Source organism: Osmerus eperlanus, chromosome 21 (genome assembly GCF_963692335.1).
Source record: "Osmerus eperlanus chromosome 21, fOsmEpe2.1, whole genome shotgun sequence".
NCBI lineage: Eukaryota > Metazoa > Chordata > Actinopteri > Osmeriformes > Osmeridae > Osmerus > Osmerus eperlanus.
In genome coordinates this window covers 10077827-10105106 of record NC_085038.1, presented here as the reverse complement: position 1 = coordinate 10105106, position 27280 = coordinate 10077827, and the positions used below count along the sequence as shown (strand labels likewise).

The window sequence follows — 27280 nt, the reverse complement described above, 5'->3', positions numbered from 1 at the left end:
TTTCAGATACAACAGTAGATAGTAAACATAGAAGATAAAAGACCCTGGATGCTTTCCTTTCCCCCCCCCCCCCAAGACCTTTTACTTTCTTGTCACAAAATGGCACCCACTCCACATACATTGTATACAGCAATAGATGTCAGCCATCCTTTAATCTTGTTTGAAGAATGACATTTGAAAACACTGTGTATCTGCATCGCCTGCATGGATCAGTTGGGTAGATGCGGGATGTTCACAGCAACAAAAAGAAAATATGTCACATCCTGATTTAGCTTCTGAATTCAATATACTGAGCAATTCAACCCCCCCATTTAAAACAAAAGATATACATTTCCAAGGCCAATCCAGCACTCTCCTCTGAAGAGGAGAAAACGTTTGTCCCAGAGGATGGGGCAGACATTGAGGGATCAGGCAATCAGGGGAAGGGTTAGGTGTAGGTAGATTGTCCCCTCAGGTGGTGCTGGGTAATTGTCGAGCGAGAGTGATGGAGGGAGGTCTACTTGGCTGGAGGTGAAACGAGGCAATAAGGAGCAGGAAGGACGGCTGTTTCGACAAAAAGCCTCTAACTACGGAGTGAGAGGGGAAGAGAAGCGGCTCGCGCAGAGCAATAGAGCAGAGAGAATCCTTTAACCCTCGGATGCCTGCCCTGTGCCCAGGCTGAAATTAGCATGAGAGTTGGCGACAGCTGTTCGCCAGGTAGCTAGACGAGAACGTGGGCTGTTTGAAGAGCGATGTCGTGTTTCTGTTTGGTTTGGTGAGGGCTGGAGGAACAGGCTCCAGTGTGACGGCTCCAGGCTCGTGTCAGGGTGTGAGCCATGTGTTCTGGGTCCACTCTGCCTTTAAGGTTCTCTCATCAGGATGTACTTCCTGGTAATGATTGTTGAGTCATCGGGAAACTGTCTGGCCTTGCAGACAATTAGGAAAAGGAAAGACTAGTGCAGTTTTATCTCCATTCCATAGGCGTAAGCTGTGCAGCCAGTCAACTACTACAGACTAAGTGGTCTGCTCCAAGGGGGGACATTGATGGGCACTGCCCTCCAAATGGAATTACGTGCCCCCCCCCCTCGTATTATTTTAGCTATACAAGTTTCCATAAGAGAGCTATATACAAACCAAATGCCCGCCCATCCGATCCGTTGTGCAGCTGAGCCTGAACGGTGCACTATAACAGACACACGTGGTTAAGTTCTGAGTCATACCTAAACTGGGGCTGCAATCCAAACCCTCAAATTCTTTGTTGGACTCAGATCTCAGGGCTTGCCGGTTTTTGTGCTGTGACGAAGTGCTGTGATGAAATCCCCCCCAGCTGATTTTGAAGCCCACGTAGGATTTGGGTCGGAAAAAGTATGTGCTGAAGTCGCACAGTCAATGTTGTCAACTCTTTGTAGAATTCTACATGTAAGCAAAACTAGACCCAACCGTGGACACTCCAGTTAATGAGCCTCCTCTCCCAACTCTAGAAATCTGTCCCTTTAGGCAGTCTTTTTATTCTCTGTAACCCCCCTCTGTTGTTCTACACACACTGAGTGCGTTCCTACAGCACAGTACAGTATGCTGGCTCGATAAGACCATCAATCTCATTAAACATGCGCTGTAAATCAAGATACACTGCTCCAAAAAACAACCTGCCACTCATTTGTCAGCCAATTACCCCCGCCATTCAGAGTACGCTCGTTGTGATGTGTGACATTTTGTGTCAGTGTGTGTGTGTGTGGGGGGGGGGCTGACAAGATTCTGTCTAGCATCTCTGTATGACCCATTGACCCATCGTGAGCCGTCGCAAACTCTCGATGCTGCATCAAAAAACAACCCCATCAGTCCTGTGGTCTGTCTGATCACTGCACAACCCCCCCCCCCCCCTACACACACACACAGTGTGGCTATACAGATCCCTCACCCACACAGCTATGTGAAGAAAATGTTGCCCTGAGGCCACAATAGATTATATTAGATAGTGTATTTTGGTTCTAAGATACTGTTTACTCACCAAGACAGGCTCACGGAGCAATAAAACATTTAGAGACTCTTCATCACATCTCATCTGAACGCTTCATTCCAATAAATAAACCATCTGAAGGACCACAAACAAACGGCAGTGCGCGCGAGGTCTTTTTAATAGCCGCTGACATCAAAATGTCTGGCGGATGAAAACTAACGCGACTGATAAAAGACCTTGCGAGAGCCAATTCAGGCCTGACATGGAGAGATACGTTTTAGGATAACGATAATGTGTGGCATGTTTGGGCACGCTGTGGGGCATGCTGGGTAATTAGGGCTTGGTTAAATTCCCTCGGCTCTGATAGATGGCGGCTCAACTCGTGAGACTTTGCCAGAGGGAAAGATCTAACTTGCTCGGACACGCTTATTGATGACGTCCAAAAATGTTGTTACCAAGGCCGTATATAACGCATGCAAGACATCAACACCAACCGTCTCCCTGGACAAAATAAGATGAATTGACGGTGCTTACCAGACCCAAATGCACAGAGGTTGGATGTTGTGGTCGTGACTGCAAGTGTAACAGACGTGGTCTTGCAAGCTCCGTCAGAGGTATCGGGCAAATCGTCCCGCACTGGGTTCGAACTTACCACCTCTGGCTTCCCAAGCGCCACCACTACCAACTACGCCAACGAAAAGCTAGCTATTCGTTGATGCGGGTGGCCTGTTACATACCTGAGGAGTGAGTTTCACCGATACACATCGGCTACACAAGGTTCATTGGCATTCCACAACAGGTATCTCTCTGCATGAGCGTTGCGAAAGTCTCGGTTTACAGCAACAGATATCCCCTCTTAAGAAGAGAGGACCCACTGCATACATGTAAATCCCACTCTGATTGGCTGCTCAAAAACGTCCATGGCAAAATGTAAGGCCTATATCCCAATTATGGCGCAGGGGCCATCATTATTAATAGTCATGTAAATCCCCTTTAAAAGTTCCCAGCAACTGGGTCACAGGAAATCTCATGAGCCGAGGTAGCTTTCCTGGTTCGAGGGTATCTTTCCAGGGGGAATATTTCACCACGGCTGAAAATGCAGCTTGGAATAAGGACACATCAGAAGGGTCTTTTCTTCCCCATCGAACCCCAGAAATCAATATTCTTTCGCCTCAGGTTCACCAGGAAGAGAGCAGCAAAATATGATAGGGAGCAAATCCAATGGGAATCTGTCCACTCCATATGCTGTAGGTCATGATGGCAACTGTGCACGGAAACCAATGAGGTAGCGCTCTTCTCCACGACGCCGAAATGAAAGTATGGTTTGATCATTTATTTATACTTGACTAAACTGGACTTTCAGTTTAGTCCATTTCATTTCTACACTACACGAGTCATGCCCACAAATGATCTGTTAGATTTGAAGTCAAATAAGAGAAGCCAAATCTTTTGGGGAGATACTTTGCCCAGACATGTCTCTCCGTCAGAGGAACAGAAGTACATTTCGTGCACTACTGGTTCTGGATGTTCTGGTTCCAGGGAGTAATCACTTCCCTGTCCCAAGACATCTACATCAACAACTGGAGGAAAAGTAGCTCCTGACTAGCGACACTTGACTGGCAGCTTCCCTTAGGAGGAACCGTACTTCCTATTGTTACCCCCCCCACCCCGGTTCCATGGCAGATTCTGCGAGGTGGAGGATAGGCGGGAGAGAGAGAGCGCGAGCGAGCGAAAGAATTGACATCAGAGAGAGGAGAGGCCGAAGGATTCCTCAGGGGAGGATTACACAGTGGCTGCAAGTGTGGAACACTCGGGGGAGGACTGGACGAGCTGTCAGAATGTGCTAATGATTCACTCCCTCCTCAGCCTGCGCTGCTCCAGAAGCGGGGAGGGTAGGAGAGCTCTTCCGAAGAAACACCCCAAACTCAGACGAGCCCTCTCAGAAGGCCTCTATGCTAAATATGACTCGCACAAGCCAAGGTCGGCGAAGCAAAAGCTGTGCCGTGATAAGACACCCAATTGGAAACGAGATCATGTTCAGAAAGAAATCAAGATCCATTGCTGGAGCAGAGTTGTTGAATGAGTTTAATCTAGTGCTCGTCAATACCACCCCAAAGACCAAACACCCCTCAACAATTATCAGGCAAGGACATTCCCGCTGTCAGCACCCACTACATTCCTGTCGTTTAAAAGAACACAACTGGAGGAGGAATTTGTTCCATTTAAATGACAGGCATTCAGAAGCCTCAGCTTCTGGGGAGCCGAAGCGATCCCAAAGAGATCAGAGATGGTCAGTTTGACATTAGCATCTTTTACACAAGTCTGGTCGTAAATAGAGCGGGAGCAATTGTCGGATCATATGGAGGTCCTGTGGCATGACGGGTATAGAGGGGAATGGGAGGTTGTGTTCAAACCACTGAGCGTCAATGCTCCTCCTGCTCTCCAGGCCTTCCGAGCAGCTTCCGTCAATGACATGATACCTTGATTTAGGCAATTATTCTCAACAGTCTGTACATTCAAAAACAAAGTGTTATTGCAAAGCATTATTTAAATGATTGTACTCTCCCATAGGTTTCAATGAGCCACCAATTGCCTTTAATTGCTTGAGGCGATACTATTCGTACATTTTAAAGCTGGTGTTTTCCCAAGTGCCGGTACATTTCTTTTTTGTTATCAAGGATATCATATAGTCTGCTTTTATAAGTGGCACAAAGACGATGTTGGGTGCTCTTCATTCGTTTTGTGCCAGGTGACTTTGCACCGATCCCATCTAGATATGTAACACACCCACACACCGACGGTACGAAGACACCGCGTTGAACAACATGGACATACGTACATCACCCTCGAACGAAACAAATGAACATCGAATCAACGGAAGAGTTTGGCTTGGGAGTACGTCAGGGAACAGAGTGCATTTCCACAAAATACATATACAAACGGAAAGACAGAGCTCAAATAAACGGTTAACTCGAGAACCAGCAGAGTCAATGATTCAGCCTTACTGCCGTTCTTCTCCTGGCGATTGAGCTTGCTTGATAGGACAGCGCACTCAGGTGGCAGAGATAGGTAGTGCCACGCATTTCAGAAAATATAGTGTGGGGGGGGGGGGGGGGTACTCAAGAGCCACAGTGAGAGGAGGAGGGGTGGGGGTGGGGTACTTCCATTTTTGTTCAATGTTGTGCATTTTCCTCCTTCACCCACCCTAGAGGGGTCTCTGTGACTGAAGTCATCCTGTCCGTCACAGGGCCTCTCTGTGTCTCTGCGGCACCCCTCACGCGAAGGCTCAGGGTCCTTCCAGTCTTGCATGGAAACAGGGAGACATTCAGACCAGCTACGTGGTCACAGAAACCCTCCCCCCCCCCCCCCCCCCCCCCCCCCAAAAAAAAAAAAAAAACAACCTCTTGATCTGGTCTGTTCTTTGCATGTACAGCTGATGAAAACATGGCCCAGTGTGATAATCTGGGATAACGTTATGCATGATTATGCCACTGCGTATCTTGGTGTTTAGTTTCCACTTGCTCTGAATCCTTTGGCAGCATCTACTGATGGGTCAAAAGGTCAAGTGGAGGTTGCATCACTGCTGGGCCAGTAGAGCAGTTCGATTGGCTTTCATTTTCTCCAGGCGCTTGGATAGATGGCTGTTACTGGCCTCCAGTTCATCTATTCTATCGAGGGCTGACCTCAGCTGTAGTGGTGAGAGACAGAGAGAGACAGAGAGAGAGAGAGAGAGAGAGAGAGAGAGAGAGAGAGAGAGAGAGAGAGAGAGAGAGAGAGAGAGAGAGAGAGAGAGAGAGAGAGAGAGAGAGAGAGAGAGAGAGAGAGAGAGAGAGAGAGAGAGAGAGAGGGCACAAGAAAAAGTGTGAGAAAACAAATCAATCCGTTTTGTAATTGTGCGAATGCAAAGTTCTTGAAAAGGTCGATGTAAACAGCGGAGCCCGCCGCCTGGGCGTCGGACCTCTCGTTGCAGCTTGCGTTTCTCCACTTTGAGCTCGTCCTCCACTTTCTCAGCACTTTCCGAGGCCGACTTGTAGCGAGTCACCTGACCCTCCAGCCGTATGATCTGGAAAGGAGACAAATGAGGTGAAAAGATGGGATTAGGGGAAAAGAATGTGACTTCACTGTATAATCTAACTGGACTGACAGTCGGCGCAGAATTAAGCCCATTTCAACGGTCACATCTGTTGAAGACCGTGTGCATGGAGATCCTTTTACGCGGAGCTCTCTTAAGTTGCAACTAGAAAACACCATAACTTACATTTTGTTCGAGCGCTGTGACTTCCTGCTCCGATTTAACCAGTTTAAATTTGAAGTCGCTAATCTGCCTGTTTGCATCCCCTGTACAGAGGAAGAGAACAACAGACCACATGTTTAGTCATCATAATTGGGGGCTGCTATTGCTGTGGCTAGGAGACATCTGCATCAAGTCACATAATGAGCACCATGTTCAGAGACATCAAAAGGACTCGGCAAAGCAGCATAAAACAATATAAAGTGAATTGGACAAGTCGTTAATCTTTTCGGTGTAACCTGACAAGGACATTTTCCGAGCCATGTTTAGAGTTGCTGAGTCGCCATAGGTCGGGGAAAAAGCTAGTGGTGTGTGGGAGATACCGTGGGGTGAATGGGAGAAGCAGTCTCGACTGGCCGCTCTCACTCACTCTGCAGGTCCATTATGTAGGGGTCCATGCCGTTCTCCACGCCCTCCTCTTCTGGCCCCTCAGTCCCATTCCTCGGTTTCTGCTCCAGCTGAGACTTCAGCCTCCTCACCTACCGCACGTTCACACACGGTCAAACAAGTGGAGAAACCTTTCCTTGAAGATTCTTAAAATGATAACTTTTCAAATGGGTTTGTTTTAGCTTTCAGTCTTAGATTATTTATTTTTTTATTGTTGAACTACACATTTATGCGGTATTATATTTCTCCAAAAATTTGAATTATGAAGTGAAGACTCACCTGATCCACTAAGCTTTCTCTCTCATCGACTAGTTTTCTTAATCGGAGCTCTACAGACAAACACAGACAAACACAGCAGTTAGATGAGTTTCAGGTCAAACTGGGTGGGTGTATAAATGGCATACTCAAACACTGCACTCATCAACAATGTAAAATTGCCCCAAATCACAACTATATTTACATTTAGTCATTTAGCAGACGCTCTTATCCAGAGCGACTTACAGTAAGTACAGGGACATTCCCCCTGAGGCAAGTAGGGTGAAGTGCCTTGCCCAAGGACACAACATCAGTTGGCATGACCGGGAATCAAACTGGCAACCTTCGGATTACTAGCCCGATTCCCTCACCGCTCAGCCACCTGACTCCCAATATTTCATTAGAACTGTCTCAGTTTTCAACTCTCAACCATCTGATGTTGATTAGTAGTAAACTAGAGCCAGTGAACAGTTTCTTTCCATTCTTTGTGAGACAGGCTTAAATGTGCTGTTTTATGTTGAAATCAGTGGGATAGGATTTATTTAGATACAAGACCAAGTCATGTGGCCATGTAAATATAGATAGTTAGCATTTGAATGCACGTGTTTGTATCATTGAGGTATAATACACATTCTGTGTGTCTACAAGTTCTTCTGTGAGAATGTCTGGAGCTATTTTTCCAGAATCCGTTCTAGAGTTCCATAGACAACCCTTTGTTCTATGAAGAATAATATGAAGAAAAATATGAATAATAAAAATAATAAATAAAACACAGCACCTTGGTATTGCACATTTATTCAGTTGGATACTGTACACACAGCACACAGTACGCAAAATGATAACATCATTCCATAAAACAAACAAATTGTTTTGATATTCAAGTCTATTTCGTGTTTATTATTTTCTTTGAGAAAAATTAACATATTTTTATGTTTTTAGACTTTTATATTCACATTCTTTGGTCACTGAGTATATACACAAACAAACAGTTATGTACAAGTAGGTTGTTCAAGTCTACATGAGGCAGCATTTCTCTCTAGATTTGCATTCCCTACGACGCAGAGACATTTTCCTTCTGTGACTCCGAGATGTCTGACCTGCTTGGGGACCATCTCCTTCCACATCCCCAGCATTTGGCTGGCTTTGCCAAACCACTGCCATCTCCTCCTCAAGATGAAGGGCTTCTTCACAACTGTCAAGGATTCCAACTGACGCCTCTTCATTTGTCTCTTCGTGTCGAAGAACGGGTCTATTTCTGAAACCCTCCTGCTCCATTCGTCCCTGCTCCCGAATGCTCCCTTCTTCTCCTTCGGAGAAACTGTGGAGATCCAACACAATCCAGTCCGGACAGGTTTCTAACTCCAATATGGTCACAAGATGCGTCCTTCTTGCATTTTCGTCATCTGGCGAGCTTACATTCACCAAACGGGCACTGCCGGGTTGTATGGCATCAGCCTGATCTGTCACCGAGCCGCCTTGAGCTCCACGTGCAATAGGGGAAATAAGGACCATCATGTCATCTGGGCTGTGATGGCTGGAGAAATCAAAAGAGTTTTCCCTTACTCGATTATTCTTTGCCTGTTGTTTAAAAGCTTTCCTTTTATTGTTCTTGGGGCTGGTGGAAATGTCTAGAATGGCCAGATCTGATATGACTTCCATCTCTGCTGTCAGTGAAAGGGCAGTAAGATCTGAGGACTTTCTAGGACCTACTGTGCCTTGTTTCATCTGAACAGAGCTTGTCCGGACCTCTTCTCTAAACGTGGGTGTCATCCTTAGTTCAGAGTCAAACGCGGTAGATTTGAGGTGTCCCGAGTTTCCTGGCTCCTCTCGCAAATCCTTTGACGGCCCAACCCTAATGCCATTTCCAGCCCTTTCTGAAGCTCTTGTACGTTCTTCAGAAATCCCCAATGCGAGCCCAAAGGCAAACCCAAATGTGAAAACCAACTCGGGCACCACTTGTTGCTTGCCATCCTTTCCGCCGGGATTTGAAACCTCCGGAACAATCCGACGAGCCTTTGTGTCACACTCCAGCACGACCTCGGAATCCTTTTGGCGACCTTGAGACTCCGTTAAGAAGAGGGTCGTCTCCACTTCACCACACAGTAAGAGATCAGATATTCTCCGTTGTCCTGAATCCATCAACTCATCCGTGATATTCTTCGTACTTGTCGGTCTACAATGAACACCTCTGCGTTGACATCCTCCCCAGTCCATTATATCACCATTATCTTTATGACTGCGCAAACATTTTATATCCGCCAAAACGTCCTCTGTGAGTTCGATTCGAGAATCCACCTTGTTCTCTGCGCTGCACTGGGGTCGCTGCCCAGCATAGCGTGTCGGTGGTTGAGGACCATCTCTTATCTCTTGGTCATTCCACTTGAAATAGTCCGGTAAGACTGCAGTGCACTGCTGGGTGGTTTCTGCCCTGGTGTTCTCAGTCCTCTCCTGACGGCTTGTCTTCATCTGCTGACTGGAGGTGTCGTCTGAGTCTCCTTCAGTTGGCCTCTTGCAGAGCTGCTGGGAGGCGTTTTCAGCCTCTGCCTGTCTACTGACAGCAGCTGCCTTGATGGCAATCTGGTCTAGCGGCATCTCCGGCGCTACGCCTGGGAGAAGGTTGGAGGACCAAACACGGGTCATCCTCAAAAGGTTTCATTGGATTCTTTTATTTTGTAATTTATTTTAATTTTTTCATAAGAAATCGACTAAATTAACTGGAAGAGAACAGAATTAGGGGACTCGATCACAGAGAAACAGGCTTGGGGGAAAAAAAGGATTATCGCAGTCCACTACAGGCTGATGCTGCGAAATGTGCTTGAGGATTTCAAAAAAGACTGAACAAAAAGATGATTTGTACCCTTTTGAGTCATACAGTCAGTTAAAAAGAGGACATTCATGAAGAAAAGTAGAGGAGACAGATGAGAAAACATTAACATCATGAAATGGAATGGAATTACCAAAAACGGTTAATTGGCAAAGATCAGACAATGTCCGGTTGCATCCAAAAAGGTGCTTACCCAGCATGCTCTCTCCACCTATATGAGGTGGCTGTGCCTCCTGAGCCAATCGGGAGCCAGACTCTGCACAGAGCGGACCGTCCAGCACCCCATCTCCTGTCGCCCCATTGGTGGTTACCTCAGGCGACAGCGCTATCCCATGTTTCTGACCAGGAAAGAACCCATCTTAGAATGCGACAACGTACGTTGTGTGATACACCACCATACAGTTCTACTGACATCAAACCGAAGACTGTTCTGGACTCAAATCATCGATGCTACAGGACCGACTCAGTACCTTGAGGGCATCTCTGAGATGGACCACCTGATCCCTGAGCAGATCCCGCTCAGTCCTCACGGCCTCCGAGTATTCCCTCTGCCTCTCTAAGGCCTGAGCCGTGCCGGAAGCAGGAAGTCAGTAAAGGAAGGAAGGGAAGAGATTCAGGTGGTGAAGGGAAAGGAAAAGAAATAGCAACAGGGTGAAGAAGTTACGGCGTGTTAGGAAGAGTTAGGCAGGGACAGGAGAATGCCAGGAGGGGGGAGGGGCTTAGGGGGGAGGGGCTTAGGGGGGGAAATCTCTGTTGCGGTGATGCCGACAGGAAGTCCTATGGCGCCCTACCCCGATCTTTTTCTCCTTCCACTCCAGCGCTTCCTGCAGGTCAGAGATCTCCCTAGCGCCGCTGTCCCTTTTGAGACGCAGCTCCCCCACTTCCTGGCTCAGGGGGGGGGGGGGGCAGGACGGAAAGCACGGAGGACCAAGAGACACACAGGAGAGGGAAAGTCAGCGAGCGGAAGAATGCGACGCAGGAGAAGCAAGCGCAGCGAAAGAGACCCGGTCGTGCGAGTAGTACTATAGTATGGAGTACTAGTTTGTCAGTTATGACCTGGGCCAGTGTTAGTGTTAGTGCTGTGGTTGCAGCGCCGGTGGTTTGTTCGTGCCGACGTGAACTTGGTCGGTACTCACGGTTAGAAGTTCCTCGCTCTGTTTCAGAGTCTCTCTCGTCTCGCTGAACTGGAACTGAAGCACGCCGTGGGCATGTCTCTCCCTCTCAAACTCCTAAGAGGGCGAGAGAAAGTTGGTCAAATGCGTGTCCCACTGGAACTGGAAAAAGGTACAGTTTTCCCTGTCCGTGCAGTCGGGGGGGAAAAGTCAGACAACCGTTTTTTTGCAGATCACAGATGTGATCTTTAAGGCTGCAATGAAATGAATAACTAATGTAACCAAACCGATGTACAGAGCAAAAGGGGGGGTGATTTCAACCTGCAACCTCATGATCAGCAGTCCAGTGCTCTAACCGCTGAGCTCTACTGGACCCAGCCCCTAACATATTTCAACGCCCGGTTCCCCGCTCCCCCCCCGTGAGGTGAGCCTGACCTTGGCCTTGTCGCTGAGCTCGCGCTGCGACTCCCAGAGCCTCTCCTCCAGCTCGATGAGGGACTCCTTCAGCGTGTCCACCTGGTACATCAGGTTGGACTTCTCGTTGTGCAGCTGGGCGTTGGACACCATGGCCTTGCGGTACTTCTCCTCCGACTCCACCAGGGAGTCCTGCCGCCGCCACGCACACACACACGCACACGCTTAGTCGGCATCCATCGTTCTGTATTCACATTCCTTTTAATTGGGGGGGGGGGGGGGGGGGGGCGACACTAATGTACTCTGTATACATCTGCCTTCAACATCTGCTCCTGTCTGTGAATTTGTCCTCTGCATGCAGGATTAAATACAAGCATGGGAATGTGTGGAAAGATCTGTTAGGAATGTGTTTTGTGGAGCACTCCGATCACACACACACACACACTTTCATGACCGAACCGACAGGACGAGGTCTCACCTTCATCTCTCGTATGGAAGCCTCCGTCTCCACGGAGAAGGAGGTGTCGCAGCTCCCCCTCCTGGAGGAGGCCCCGCCCAGGGAGGCCAGGGTGGCAGCCGACAGGGTGGAGGCCGTCCTGGAGCCCTGCGAGGACGCCACAGGGTGTCAGTGCTGTCTCACCGAGTCGTCCCTCCCCTCCAAGACGACCCCCATCCCACCCCTCCCCCCCCCCCCCCCCACCTGGCCTTTCTGGATTGAAAAATGGTCGACGTCGATGCTTGCGGGACAGCTGTCGTCTGTGTGGGTGAGTAACGGGGCCCTGCACAATTTTGAGGGGGGGGTTGTCTCGTGCCCACGGATTAACGTCGGCAGAGGGTTCAGGCGAGAGAGACACACTTACCTTTTCTAGAAAGTCCCTGTCTGGCCTTTCCTCCACCTGGTGATGAAAGATAAAGAGACCCGTCAAGTATGTTTCATATCAAGGCTCGAAATTTTCAGTTGAAATTGTCAGTCAGTGTCCTATACGGCTCTATCCACGCTGTCATACGAATGGCTTCACATATTTACACGCACATATTTGAGAGTGCGCACACCCATTCAAAATGCTGTGCACTGTTAAAAGTTAGAGCTCATTCGGAAGCCACTGAAACCGTAAGTCCGTCAAGAACACAATCCTACACAGCGGCGTCGTCTCAAAGGTCATGCTCAGATCCGAAACCCCAGCTTTCTGAACCACTGCACCAATGCTGGTTAGTCGCAATACACTCCAGTCTCCAAGTGAGTGGTCAGCCCCACAACAGTGCATTCAGAGTACCACTCTCACTCACTTTAAACAAGCTCTGTCAGGGAGCGACTCGTCTTGGCTGGAAGAGGAACATGACAAATGCTACAGTCTTCAACACGGCCACCAGGGGGCATGAGGCAACCGAACTGAGCCACAAAGCCTCGTCTACGTGGACATGAACACGGAAGAGTCCATCTCAGTTTACTGGTACCTTTGAGGTGCACAGGGGTATCAATGTCCCTAGACACTGGGGTTGGGGGGGGGGGGGGGGGGGACGACAACAGACGTCAACGAAGAGGCCTAAAGCAGGGGTCTTGGGTTACAGGGAGTGACTGACGAAGAGAGCTCACCACTGGGCTGGCACGGGCCGAGCTGGCCCTGGACGAGGCCCGAGAGCTGGAGCCCAGAAAGCCACTGTAGTCCGAAGGCTGGCAAGTCACAGCGGACGAAGAAAAGAGACAGACGCAAAGAGAGAGAGAGAGGTTAGTGACATCATTGATTGAGAGTTGGGAGAGGGGGAAATGAGCAGGCAGATATAACGGGAGGGGGGAGTTGAGTAACAGGGGTAAGACTGCTAGACAAGTCAACCAGGCCTGGTTAGACCACACGCAACCTCAACACCAAAACCAAACACGCATGCGGACACTTCGCCCAACACTCCCCTGCTCAATACAGCGGCAACCGCAATGACTGATTTCCTACCATTCAACCACCGACACACCCAACATCGGAGTGTGAGCAGTGTGTGTGTTTGTAACCTACTTCGATGCAAGTTTAGTCAAATGCAAGACATGAGGAGGTGGACAACGCCAGTGCTATTTCAACAAGCCAGAGAGGGATGGATTCCGTTCGGTTCGTCTGAAAGGTCAAAAGAGACTGGGTTGACCCCCCTGACTGACGACCTTCATGCAGACAGGCTTGTGCTGTTCCACGTGCCATGTCAGGCATGCTAAGCGACCCCCCCCTCCGACCCCATGGTAGGGGAGAAGGGGGCGTTCCAAGGGCTTACGCCGCGAGCGCTGGAGCCACTAAAGCGCCGGGTGTTGCCGAGTACAGACTCCTCACACACAGAGCCCTGCGGACAGGAGAGAACACACACACACACACACAGTGTCAGTGTTCGTCTCTCACACATCCACAGAGGTGTAGAAGCTGGGTGGTTCCCTCCACCCATGCGTTTGTGCCATGCACTGAACCAGCAGAAAGCCAATCTGCCCGGGAGTATTGTTCTCATAGCAGGGCTGCTAACCGCAGGTCGGCTAACAGCAGGACTGTGCTAACAGCAGATCTAGAGGAAATAATGGTAACCAGCTGGCTATGTGCGTGCAGGGACAAACACATGGTAGAAGTGAACACACACCTCTACTACACCTCGGATACAGTCATACCTTTGTGTCAACACACACAAAACCAACCACCCATGCTCGGTAAACGGCGAAAGTGCACAATGTTGCCCAAAGTCCATCCAAACCTCAGCGACAGCGGATGCAATAACTGGACATTAGACACGGTTCACAAAGACCCAGGATATCCCTGCGGCCATCGATGCAAGCATGCCTGTATCAACATGAGACGGAGCCGCGTCCTCAGCATGGTTGCGGCCGCTGCGCTCACGCCACGTTTCCCCGTGTCGTCCCAACCTCCTTCAGACACTCTTCTCAGACATGGCATCGCGGACGGGGAGGGTTACGCAGACAGCGGCAACGGGACATGCATGAGCAGCAGCCCGCCGCCTACAGACGTACTGCAGCAAGCATCCATCACTTTGAAAACAGGATTTGGCGCGTTCCAAGGTCAACAGTGACAGCTCTGCGAACGAGTGAGAGGGAGAGAGTGGTTGTGACGGGCCCAACCATGCACTAAGCGCTCAGTCAAGCCATGCACAGTGACACGGTTGACATCTTGGGGCAGCGATGCACAAGCACAAGGTGGCTTTTGGCGCCCGAGGGGCGGGCCGTGCATGATGGATGAGTCGGACGCATGAATATATGCAGGCCCTCGCCATCTCCTTTGTCGGATTGACCTTTCTATCTATCCACGGTACAACCTCACTAGCCACCTAACCCACCCAATACACTACACTCAAAGCTCCATCCATCCAGCTGTCCGTTCCTCCACCCCGTCATTCTGTCCGTCTCTCCATCCATCCGTCCATCCATCCTTTCTCCCGGCGTTCATCCATCTACTCTAGGTCACATTCTAGGTGAGGTGAAGGCGGCATGGAGAAGGGTGAGAGAGAGGGACCAACCCTTTGGCTGTGGGAGCGTTGGCCTTCACTATAGAGCATGGAGGGCTTCACGTGTGGAGGGAGAAAAACGACAACAACAACAACAACAACAAAAACAAAAAAACAAGTTCCAAATACTCGCCAACCCACCTCGCTCACCCGGACACATCCTCAGCATGTGTCCGGCTACCGTCTCGTGCCCCAGCAGGCTCACAAACGTTAAAGGTTAGTTTTCAAGAGACTGCCATGGAACACGAGACGGTCACCCACGTCACAGTCTTATCTCAGCTACACAGGGTGAGGTGGAGGAGGAGGGAGCGAGAGAAGGAGAGGGGGGGGGGAGGTGGAGGACGGAGGAGGTGGAGGAAGCACGGTGACTCAGGAGTGAGGTGGTGGTGGGGGGGGGATGTGGAGGACGGAGATACGCAGGGGCGGGTGAGGGTGTGTGGGGGGGGGGTCAGGGAGAGGCGGGTAGGTTTGGGGGGGGTCGAGTGAAGGGGACAGACCCGGCCGTTCTGAGTGGAGTTATTGTGCTGTCTGAGAGAGGGTAGACTGCTGGTGCTGCAGTACTGATCCGAGAAGTGGGTCCCCTGCACAGGAACAGCACACACACACACAGGAGAAATGCAGACAGAGAGACAGAGAAATGACGAGAATGGATTCAAAGAAAATACACACAGGACACAGGATCTGAGAGTACTGTACACAGGATGATGTTATGACAGGTGTCTGTTAGGAGTGTGTGTGGTCAACCAAAGCAGGCAGTATGTTATGTCTACCAGCATGTCAGACATTCTATGGCGCGAGTTAGCCAGAAGGGGTCCAAACGGGTGATAAAACAGTCATCTAGACTTTCCTGTTCCCCGACATTCACTGAAGTTGCTGACATCTTGGCTATATCTGTACATCTTTCCAACAATGGAAACAAAAAACCAACCTAGCAAACACCTCCATCTACTTGAAGGCCTTTCGCTACATAACCTGGTAAATAGTCTAGAATCCTACCCTACCTTAATAAGCGTTTGTTTTTCAATAAAATAATAACGAATGATGTGCTTCAATTTGCTGAAATAAATAAAATAGTACTAATTAGGAGGTGTCTGGTTCTGTAGTTTTGGTCTGCGCAAAATGGGATTAAGAGAAATGGTTGAGTTTTAGAGAACACTAAAGATGGTTCCAACAGCAGGAAGGTGCAGATCAACAAGCAGACGCTCTTAGGCAGCCGTGTGTCCTTACGTCCACGGATATTTCTAGAATGCTGCGTGTGTGTTTTTGGGAACAATATCTTCTGCTGTCATTCAATCTCAGCCCAGTGTTTTTCCCCTGCAGGCAAGGTTCTTGTACATCTTGGGGATAGATTAAGGTTGCTGTATGTGGTTTCAGTCAATCACTTCAGGTATGTTTGATTTAGTCACTACCACTGAGTTAGCCGCACAAGAGTCTGCCAAGCATAACCTATAGCAAACAAAGTACATATAATTGAATGGGGGGGGGGGGATAACTATTTTGACCAAGGTACGAAAAAATTATAAGTTATGTAACAAAGTTTCGGGGGAAAAAAAAATGTAGTGCAGAATGCTATCTCATCTTTCACCCGTGTGAGAAGAAAGCTATAGCTGGGTGTGACCTCACAAACTCATTGCTACTCCCTAACAACCTATTACTGGACGACTGGAGCTATGCTGACTAGCTTGACTGTTGACAGGGGCGTGACAGCAGTTGCCACAGCCCAAGCCCTAATTCTGTAAGATGACTGATCGTTAATGCATAACTAAATGTGCTTCTAAATGCTACTTGGAAAATTCCATCTGCCTCTGAAACGTATATTGATGTGGAACACTCTTCAAGGTCAAATATTCTTATCAGCCCAAAATTAAATGGAGCTGATTTTCACTTCATGCTGGTTGATTCGACGTTTACCATATTGTTAGTGTAAAAGGTGTGAAGAATACCTCTGCCATTCCTTCTCTGCTACTTACAGTACAATACCCATCTGTTCAAGGGGCAGATATTCAACTGTTTTCAAAAAGCCCATTACCGTCTCATTGTTGACAAGCGGGAGTGGAAATGTAAGCTTTGAAAGGTTAGGACCCGTGTGATGTCAGTGTGTGCGTGTCTTGCAGCCAAGGCCACCTGTGTGGAGGTGAGAACAGAGGGGGGGAGAGAAGGAAACTCAGGTGTACTGACCCGAAGACTGCCCCTGCTTCCAACGGACATCCGCTCTTCATCGTCAGAGATCTGTGACAGAGGGCACACACACACACAGTCAAATGCTGCTCACAACACACTGAGAGTCATGTTGGAGGGAGTTTTTCCATCAGGTATTGCCACAGTAAAAAAAAAAAAAAAAACTCATTTGTGAGGGACAACAAGGAAGGAAAACAGAGAGAGAGAGAGAAGAATGCAGGAGAGAGGATACCGACCGAAGTGTGTCTCCGCGAGAGGCGGGAGTACCGCTCACTCTCCTCCTGGAAGGCCACGCGGAAAGAAAAGGAAGGGAGAGAAGAACGTGAAAAGGTCAGAGGTCAAAAGGAGGAGAAACCCTCCTACCAGATGGGGAGGAAATGGCTTTTGCCACCAGGTCGCATCAGGCAGCGCCATATGGGTTGGGCTCAATTCTAGTTCCACTCCAGTGGAGCTGGCCATTTGAGTTGGGGAGTTTGCCCAGCAGTCAGTCAATCCCTTGACTAGGTGGAAACAGGAATTGAACTAACCCCAGTCGGTGCACATCACATTGGCATGCATTTCACATCGGCACGTTCCATTCGCCGCCACTTCTTCCTGCCGTCTTTACACAGAGCACGGATCAACAGCAGGGACTCTGGCTAGAGGCGGGTGGAGGGTGGGGCTAGGGGGGGGGGGGGGGGGGTGCAGTCGGGGAGGGTAAGCTCTTTGTCATGTGACCAGGGCGTAATCCTGACTGTCCCTCATGCTATCAGAGGGTGAGGTTTCCGACCCCTGTCAGATGGCCTCGGGAACCCCTGTGGCTCCACGGGATTTGGTGGAATGTAGATCAGCTTTGCCCTATGTCTGGTGGACGCGCGCACACGCGCACGCACGCACGCACACACACACACACACACACACACACACACACACACACACACAGTGGCCCATCTACTGTACCTAAATGCCTGCAAAAGGCAACTTGTTTACCACATGCCGGTGCACTTGTATAGTAGGAAACGTGTATTTCTGACCGATACATCTACATAGACAACACCAAAGCCTATACTACATGGGGGTGGGGGGAGGAGGGAGGGCAGGAGGGCCCTCTCTTGTTTTTGTGAACCTACTAAAGGCCACGTAGGAACAGCAAGCACTACGGCACCACGGGTTATCTACTACTGCAAGCATGTGTGCAGCAAGCCGTCGCGTCGCGTCATGCAATCGAATGCAGTCCAGAGACCAGTCTCTGCATTGTCCTACCATCCACTGTTCAATGTGCCCCCACTTGTTGTCCAGACCATAGTATCTCTGGGGGGTGGAGAGGAAGGATAGAGGAAAGAAGGAAGGAAGGAAGGAAGGAAAGTCAAGGATTTGGAAAGCGACACAAGAGCAGTAAAACATTTTTGAACCTTTGAACCATGAACCTGTATGAGGAAAGTTTCAAATCTGTTTTTAAAAGAGCAACGAATTCAGTTCCTGAAATCTACATATTGTGGTTTTTCTACATTGTATTGAGTAGATAGGCTTAAGACAAGGGATGAGGAATGTGCTTTGAAATGTAATCAGGAAGAGAGAGACAGAGAGAGAGAGCAAGAAAGAGAGAGTGCCTACCTTTTGGGCCTGATAAATCTAAAACAGGCGGAAAGGGCACAGCACCACGGAGAGAAGACATGAAAACAGAGGGAAAGATGGAGGGATGAGGAGGAGAAAGACATCGGGTTAAAACAAGTTACGAGTGAGACAGGAACAGATAGTGCCAAGGCAGCAGCAGTTAAGTGTCGAAATGAGCATGGAAAATCCTAATAACTAAAACATGTATCCAAGATGCGTCATTTTAGCAGTCCTTCATGCAGACCCAGCTGTGTTTACCTACAAACGGTAGCATGGAGAATGAGGATTGCTTGCTGTCGTTTTACTACCACAACCAGCTCTGTGCTTACCGCAGGTACTGCATGTAGAAATACACCCCAAAACACTTACCTGCTCCAGTCTGGCGTGCCTAACTCACCGCTTAGTCCCTCATAATGACTTCAAACCCTCCAAGCAGCTAGATCAAAACATATTCCTCTAACCTTGGTCAGCCTTTAAACCGATTTGAGTTCTGATTTAGTGTAATTCTGATTGACTGGATTCTGACCGTTTTCAAAGCATGTTTGAGCCTAAGAAGCACTCTTGAGAAAACTCGATGGATCTGTCACACCCACTCTGTTACCGAAACAAAAAGCCAGCAGCAAACCTATAGAACTCCACCATCTCAAACAATAATAGTAAGCAATCCCTTAGCAATCCGATTACACAACAGGGCAAGTCTGCAAATGTCTATTGTCCCATTATTTGGATTGGAACACATCCCAATAATTCCCAGTTTGAGCGTACTCCCATGTGTTTGAGGGTGCATGCACAAGCTATTTTCAGCTGACTCAAACCAGAATCGATTTTGCAACAAGCCATACTGTTACTAACCTAGACAACACAGCGCCACCCCAACCACAAAAGCTCCAAAAATGTATTCCCGTCCATAACTACAATACAAAACGATAGAGGTATACCTGAGGTAGTGTCACACCAAAATATATATATAAAAAAAAACAAGACGTTTCCATGTCACCATTTTGGTCTTGAGGTGCCCCCCCTCCCCAGAACCTCACCTCTTTCTGCTGTCTCTCCAGCTCCTTCATCCGGATCTCCCGGGCCTCCGCCCGGGCTGCCCTCTTCGCCGCCAGCCTCGCCTCGGCCTGAAACACACAGAGAGAGGGAGGAAAAAGTTTTAAAAATCGTCTGTGTTGAATTGTCAGCAGCAGCTTTTTATAAGTGTGGGTGAACTGTTACCATTGGAACCTTCTACAGAGACTGCCAGAGAACTGACTGGAGAGGAGGGCCGACTGCTGCTACTCTGTTATGTATGCAGCAGGCTAATATAGCTTGATAGCAAGGCAGGGGGAGATGAAACGACCCTTTGAAGACAAATTAGATCAGGATAGTGTCGAGGCAGTCCCTCATAAGCCTTTGCACTCGGTAATCAATTCCAACATGATTACGTCACTCACTTCCATTGTTTTAGATGAAGTGGCATGGCAAACACACACCCACCTATATAATCAACGGCAATTAAGTGAGGACAGAAACTTTGTCGTCGCCTTGAAAATGCCAACCGCAAGAGAGGTTTAGTCCAGTGTCCTACTGTCCCCAGAGAGGAGGTTTCACTCAGGAAGGCTGAGCAGGCTCACTGGAGTGTGTGGATTACTGGGCACCATGACGATGGCTCGTCCACTGGGCCGAGACAGGGCTGGTGTATCTCTGCCAGGGAACCAAAACACAGCCCTCTCCCTGGCTGGACGGGTTAGGACCGAACCGTGCCAGGCTCAGGAAGACCACATGATAGACTGTACTGCACTGACAGACTACAAGACATGCAGCAAGAGAACACCTTGCTCGCTTCCACTTTGCTTTCCTGTTTATAAAGGATGCTCTGATCTTAAATGACTGGATAGGTGAATACACACAGGGGAATCCATCTGTAACACCACTTCAGTTGAGTTAGGGCTGACTAACTCAACCGGGGAAGCAAGGGCACATGAAGTAGACAAGAGGGCTGAGTCTGGTTGGATTTGTAGCCACTAGGGGGAAGCATTTCCAATATGATTTTGGGATGACAAGAGAGACAGAGAGACAGAGAGACAGAGAGACAGAGAGACAGAGAGACAGAGAGACAGAGAGACAGAGAGACAGAGAGACAGAGAGAGAGAGAGAGAGAGAGAGAGAGAGAGAGAGAGAGAGAGAGAGAGAGAGACAGACAGACAGACAGAGAGACAGACAGACAGACAGAGAGACAGACAGACAGAGAGAGAAAGAGACAGAGACAGAGATAGAGAGAGAGCATGTGGATGATCTTGCATTTCTGGTGAGACACACCCATACATGGACCACAACAACACTGGTACCAGTATAGTGCAAGCTGGGATATATGCTTTGATTGCACTCTCACCTTGTAAAAGGTTATTATTTGTACATTTGATTCACAGTAAAAACAGCTTGCTAACAGACTGAAGGTAGCAATTAGCACAAAGGAAAAACATCTTTAACTACACCAGCACAAATATATTAAGACCATTTTAAAGAAAATGAACAAAACTCCATTAGACATCTGGAATCAGGAGTTCAATATGCAGAGTTCTGTTCTAAAAATATACTAAAATCGGCCTGGATAAACAAAACTAAACACAAGAAAGAGGGGAAAATGGAACAGCACTGACTGCCAAGCAAGGAGCAACATTAACAAGCCCCTTTCCTTGCTAATTACTGCCACATGTATGCCTGCGACAGCGAGAGACGATAGAGGAACACCTTCCATGCTTCTGGAGACGTCTGGCTGACGGCGGGGTGGAACAGTTTAGGGCCAAGCAATTTTCTGCGAGAGACACACATGGGATTCTCATTAGCAGCTGAGCATTCCTAATTCATTCCAAGCCGTAAGTCCCTGCCAAGCCTCACAGGTACGGTGGCCTCGGAGGATCAGGAGACTTTACACTCCTCAGGAGATTTGACAGGGATTATCTCGGGGCTTCAAGGCAGACATTAGTTAAGGCGTCACTGTGAGACCATCAAGCAGCATGGTGTGACCCTGGACTAGGACACAGCCAGAGGTAGATGTCCTGACACATCAAAGACAACGCCCCTGACTCCCACAACAGAAATTATGAAGCGTATGACTTGGTGCGTATGACTCGTGTCACCGCCAAACCATTTTGGAATGATAGGAGACTGCAAAGCAAAATAGGGCTTTTTTTAAAAGCCGATTGTCCTCTGCAAAGGGTCAACACGCGAAACGGGGGAGAACGGGGGAGGCTTGGGCAGTCAGCCATTCGACACAAGTCAAAATCTCGACCCAACGGGGCTGATTTGCACAGGCACTTATTCAAGGCTTGTCAACTCTAGAGACAGCAGCTGGGAAAAAACACACACTGGGAATGACTAGAGTTGAGATTTGACACTTCCAGGAAAACCGCTGAATCGTGGACACCGCCTGCAGCATGTACCTGTAAGCCTGAAAAAGATCAGCCCTGAACTGATCGCTGAATTAGGTGACACTGATATTTCAATCCTCTGCAATAAGAAAAACTGCATAAGGCAGATCTGCTTCAAATCCACAATTGGAGGCATTTTGATCGAACTCTATCTAAAACTAGGTATTCCTGATTACCAAGTACATTTACATTTAGTCATTTAGCAGACGCTCTTATCCAAAGCGATTTACAGTAAGTACAGGGACATTCTCACTGAGGCAAGTAGGGTGAAGTGCCTTGCCCAACGACACGTCATTTTGCACAGCCAGGAATTAAACCGGCAACCGTCTGATTAATAGGCTGATTCCCTAACCGCTCAGCCATCTGAGCGGTATGATTAAGCACTACAAATCTAGAAAGTTTTTTTCTTATTTTACCAGCTGCCTGCCTTCTCAAACAGCCAAAGTGTTCCCTGTGAATTAAAAAAATAAAAAATATTGCTCTGTAAAACGTAGCCTCTGGTCACTTCCATTAGCCGGTTAGAGCTTCCACAAGTTGGCACAGGGGCCATGCAGCTCTCAGGCAGAGCAGATGTTTTTCACTGCTAAAAGACATCCCTACGGAGCTGTCGGAAGGAGTCTACGTGTGCAGGACAGGCCAGTGAGGCAGTAGTTTAGTACATACTGGTCTATGGCGGTTGATTGAAGCTCTCACCTTCTGTTTTGAACATCATGAACGGGCCTCCGAGGTCCTTTTCTAAAGGTTTGGGGTGTTTGTGACCAGGAGAAAGAAGGGGTAACAGTGTTTGCAGAAATCCTATTTTTTCACAGAAATTGTCAAATGTCAACCCAGCATCAGGAGAAGAACACTGACATTGGGCTCCCACCTGGGGTTGGTTTATTTAGATTTCACTGTTTTCCGGAAAGAACGCCTCATCACCTCTCCCAGCCAATGCCCCTACGTGTCGATGGCGATGTTTGAGAGTGTTTTGATCTTCTTAGAAGGATCCCCACAGATTAAACTGCTTTGATGAGCAGACTTGCATTGTGTGTTGGCGTGTGGGTGTGCATGGTATCAGCTAAATGATAAAATACTTAAATGGACCAAACATATTTCATCCCAATGCCAACCATGGCACACATCAACACTCGTTAGCTGGTCTATTCTTGGCCCTCTAAGTGTTCTCTGACCAGGCTATTATGCTTATAATTGCTCAAAAATAACCTTTCTCTATTGGTAAAACCAATTACAAAACTCAATCCGAAGCCATTAAAACTGGTGTACTTCTTAAAGAGCCCTTTTTTAAATCAAGCCTAGTTTGTTTCAGGACAAACTTTTATAACTAAATCCAACCCTGAGGGATGAATAAAGTCACCCCCACTGTCACCACACTCATCACCTCATTCTGTCCAAACCAGCCAACCGCATTCCAGCTTTCCAGCCGGCCCTGGCCAAAGAGAAACACTGCTTTTAACCATCCAAAGAGAAACACTGCTTTTAACCATCCAAAGAAAACACCACTGCCGTCCTCTCCACCCATGGCCAGTATTTCTATAGGTGGCAGGGGGTCAGAGGGAACACTTCCTGCCTCTGCCCAGAGCTCCAGCCAGTCTAATCCCTTCTTAAAGCACTAGTCCCTGTTACGCATCACTTCCTTCCAGGGCCGGTCACCTTAGCCTGGCCCAAGCCTTAAGAGGAGGCTTAACTCTGCCCTCAAACTGTCCCACAAAGCATTGTTAGCACCATACCCACCAAGCAGAGAGATACTGAAGGCAGAGGTATGACAGAAGTAAATGGGCTCCAAACCATCAAATCCATGACTGAAGCAGCAATATTAGCAAAATGTAATATTCAAAGAGTAATATTCATAATTCTGGCATGATTCTAGTGAGATGATCCCAACCATTTCTTATATGTAATTTCAAGTGGCCAGTCATTTATTGGCATAATTTTTTGTATTACCATTGAATTAATCTCAGTTACTGAATCAAATTTACTGGCACTCCAGCCTGAATTTAGGCTTCCAGGAAAGAGGGAATGACAATGTCCCCCCAATAGTGTAAAAGCTTCATGTTTTGACTATTCAGTCCGCAATTTAAAATCAGGATGTCGATGATACAGTTCAGGCTTAAAAGATGCAGGTCACTGGGATAGAAACAGCCCAATCCCCTAGCTCAGAGTGCTTTCAAAACACACACACACACACAACTGTGCAACCAAAGGAACAGCTGTCATCTTAGCCAGTAGGTCAAGCCTCTCCAGCATGCAGGAACATCAGCCAAGGCCCACCCTGAGCCATCCAGACTCTCTTACCCCCGTCCAACACCCCCGATGCCAAACTCTCAATCTGTCCATTCCTTGGAATTCCCGATCGCACTCCACATTCAACTTGCTCCTTGGAACAGACATTTAACCCTTGTGTTATCTTCGGGTCATTCTGACCCATCAGTCATTGTGACCCACCATCGTATTGCGACAACTTTACCGCATACAAAAACAAAGTGAAGCATTTTCTTTTAACCGTTGGGCTGTCTCAGACCCCCCACATTGCGAAGGTTAAAATAAAATGATTTTTATTTGTTTTTGTATTGGGTAAAAACAACGATGGTTCGTTATGAACCTTTGGGTCATGTGACCCGAAGGCAGCACAAGGGTTAAACAAGCCATGGCAAAACCAGGTGCATCAACCATGCTAAGGATTTGTATTTATTTTGTACCTAGGAAATAAACCAAATATATCTTCCTTAAATCAGGATTATGTGGAGCCTGGAAAATTAATTGTCCTATGATCTCACGGGTCATTGTTATTTAGCCAAAGTTAATTTACCACCAAAGTGCAAAGTGAGCCGTCTGGAACAAACACGCATTTGCTGCTTCAGTAACACTGCCATGACACTGGAATGAGATGGCACGATCAAGCCATGGTGCATCATATTAATGATGTGAATATCGCCCTCTCTGCAAGAACACCTTGTTATTCCTTGACTGGAGGTCTTTTGCTTAGCAGAGCTTTCCTCATTCAAAGACAATATTAAGTATCTTAGTAATCGATGAACGTGACAATAATCCCATACTTGAATAACTAAGAATACTGTGTATGGGCCATCCTTTGAGAACAGATCCTGTATAAGAAACGCCATTGCTCTGTCAACCAAACCCATGTGTGCTGTAAGCGTCACGTCATTGGGTGGCTTACCTCACCAATGAGAGCCAACACACGTGTGGTTCTGCCACTGGGTGTGTGCTGGGTATGTGGTTGATACAGACAGCACATAAGGTCTAACAAGCACATCCATTTCGGAAAGTAACCTTCAGCATCAGTGACTGTTTCATCATCGCATTCGTATTAATGCAATATCGTAGTTTAGACTTGTTATTGGGGCACGTTGTCCGAGTACAACACAGGACTACTTGTCCTTGATTATCTGCATTTAGGCCAACTATACTCACCATTTCCATATAACTTTGGATGAGTGTCAACTAAATGAACACAGGTCAGTTGGTGTGCTTAAAATATTTTTGGTGATTTGGGTTTCCCCCCCTGAAGAGCAAGTTTACATGGTGATAAACCAACGAGATGAAAACGAAGACAGGAAGAACTTGTTTCTAATGACGTTCAGAGCCAGCGAGACATGGGCGCCAGCGGACCAATGCTTTCCAGATGTCTGGTAAACAGAACACAGTCTATAGTTGGTCAGAAGCGTGTCCTTGCAAATATCCACATGTGCTGCCCAGGAGAGCTCAACATCATTGGGCTGGATGAACTGTTTGGACACAGCTATCAGCAAGTGCACTGACCTGGCGTGTTCCCATGAAGTATAGGATTTTGAATACATTCTCTACATCGCAGGTCTCTTACAGCACTCACTGCCTATAAGGAACAGCATTAAGCCAAGTGTATGCAATAAGCTTATACTGTATGGGTGTATACCCCAAGTCATACAGCACGCCAAGAATCAAGATGACATAGACCTTGAGATAAGCCCAGTGTGTGAGGGAGAGGAGAGAAATTGTTTATTGAGGTGCATCTCCGGCAGTGTGAAGTGGTTTGACGTCAGCATTCTCTCCCTTGTAGCCCGCCAGGGAAATAAATAGGTGAAGCTTTCAGCTGGTACCGGTTTCACAACTGATAAGAATGACCACCAGGCTTAAACCAGTCTTCCCCAATAGCCCTGTCATCTTAGCATGCAATTTGCTCACTACAATTTACCCATTCATTTCGCTCTGTTGTTAGCTACACTTCAATCCACATTCTTCACTATGTAGGCCAAACTAACAATGTCAATGGTTCCTCTCACAAATAATGCCTCTTTTGTGTTAGGTCAGCGAATGCATAGGATAGGAAAAGGCTGCACCACAATATGCCAATTGAATGAATGCGCTGCCTTCGTTGAGTTGGGTGGGGGCTGATAACCAATAGTGCATGATTTTAGTTTAGAATAACTGCCGTCAAAAATATCATTTTAGTCGCACGATTGAGTCTATAGGCCTACTGTTACTGAACGTGTCCCTGATTAGTGTAGGTTTGGCGCAGTGTGACGATTTGCCGAAATGAATAAATAACATCTCCAAAAAAACTTACCTCTCGAGCAATCTGATTGAGAGCATCGTCCTCTGCGGTCAATTTTTCTTTATTGGGAATCCTCTTTCTTCCAGTAACCTGAGTTCCCATGTTTGTCGGTGACGATATGGTTGCCTATGTTAGCATACGTGTCAGAATCAAAGAAAATTCAAGAACAAGACCAGTGAATCCGATATCCGCGAGCTGGAAATATCATGTCCACGCAATGGAAAATAGCATTGCCATAAAATGTGTGAAGAGTGAGTATTTTTCAACGAATACGATACAACCCAATATTTTCTCTGTCACCGGAAAAGATGCCATTCTGTTCCATCTGTATTTGATGCAGCAACCGAAGCGTTTACTTTATCATATCATACACTATATTACTGAATGCCTGTTGCTGATAAACATTTTATCACACGCGTCGCTTCCTTTAGTCAAAACATCAGGCTATTAGGGCAGGCTACCTCGATTGTCAGCTATCTAATCCGCCATTGTCATCCTAATACATTTAAGCTTCTGTAAGGGATATAGGCCTGCAAATGTGCTGCCATGGACCCGTCGAATACTCGTTTGATTGTTTTCTCTTCAATTCAATTATGTCCTCGTTATTTGCTTGAAGTCGACCCTCCCAATCGCAAAATGCCAAAACAGATGGAGAAAAGTTTATTGCGGAGCAATCCCGGATGATGACCACACTGTGAAGAATACACGTTCCGGGGCTATGCCTGCAGATCGGACTGCAGATAGTGGTAACATCCCTAACTTGTAGATCACGACTGACCTTTATTCAAATAAATTAACTTTATCTGATCTATCTAATAAATGTAAAGCCTCTTAGTAGCTTTTGATGT

General features: G+C 47.7%; 2 protein-coding genes across 11 annotated transcripts in view; both read right to left on the bottom strand.

The window, feature by feature from the left end:
- st6gal2b (ST6 beta-galactosamide alpha-2,6-sialyltranferase 2b) overlaps positions 1-2121 on the bottom strand; it is a 29046-nt gene extending 26925 nt beyond the window's left edge. The window contains exon 1 of the mRNA XM_062446299.1: positions 1988-2121. The gene's annotated coding sequence lies outside the window, so the exon portion shown is untranslated. The remainder of the gene's footprint in view (positions 1-1987) is intronic.
- A 3177-nt stretch (positions 2122-5298) lies between these two features.
- On the bottom strand, positions 5299-27175 carry lrrfip1b (leucine rich repeat (in FLII) interacting protein 1b). Of its 10 annotated transcripts, XM_062446566.1 has the most exons (22): positions 26445-27175; positions 19508-19594; positions 18471-18488; positions 18120-18167; positions 17114-17158; positions 16878-16928; positions 15197-15280; positions 14712-14756; positions 13473-13538; positions 12814-12891; positions 12080-12115; positions 11698-11823; positions 11241-11411; positions 10830-10922; positions 10485-10577; positions 10164-10256; positions 9887-10031; positions 6894-6943; positions 6598-6706; positions 6195-6274; positions 5895-5999; positions 5299-5624 (listed from the first exon to the last, which is right to left on the bottom strand). In XM_062446566.1, the coding sequence occupies exons 1-22, from the start codon at positions 26532-26534 to the stop codon at positions 5514-5516; spliced, it is 1824 nt and encodes a 607-aa protein (XP_062302550.1). In that variant the 5' UTR covers positions 26535-27175; the 3' UTR covers positions 5299-5513. The 10 variants fall into 10 exon arrangements, with proteins under 10 accessions (XP_062302550.1, XP_062302552.1, XP_062302553.1 ...); XM_062446568.1 differs by lacking the exon at positions 13473-13538 and having other exon boundaries at positions 26445-27174; XM_062446569.1 differs by lacking the exon at positions 15197-15280 and having other exon boundaries at positions 26445-27174.
- Positions 27176-27280: the final 105 nt, after the last annotated feature.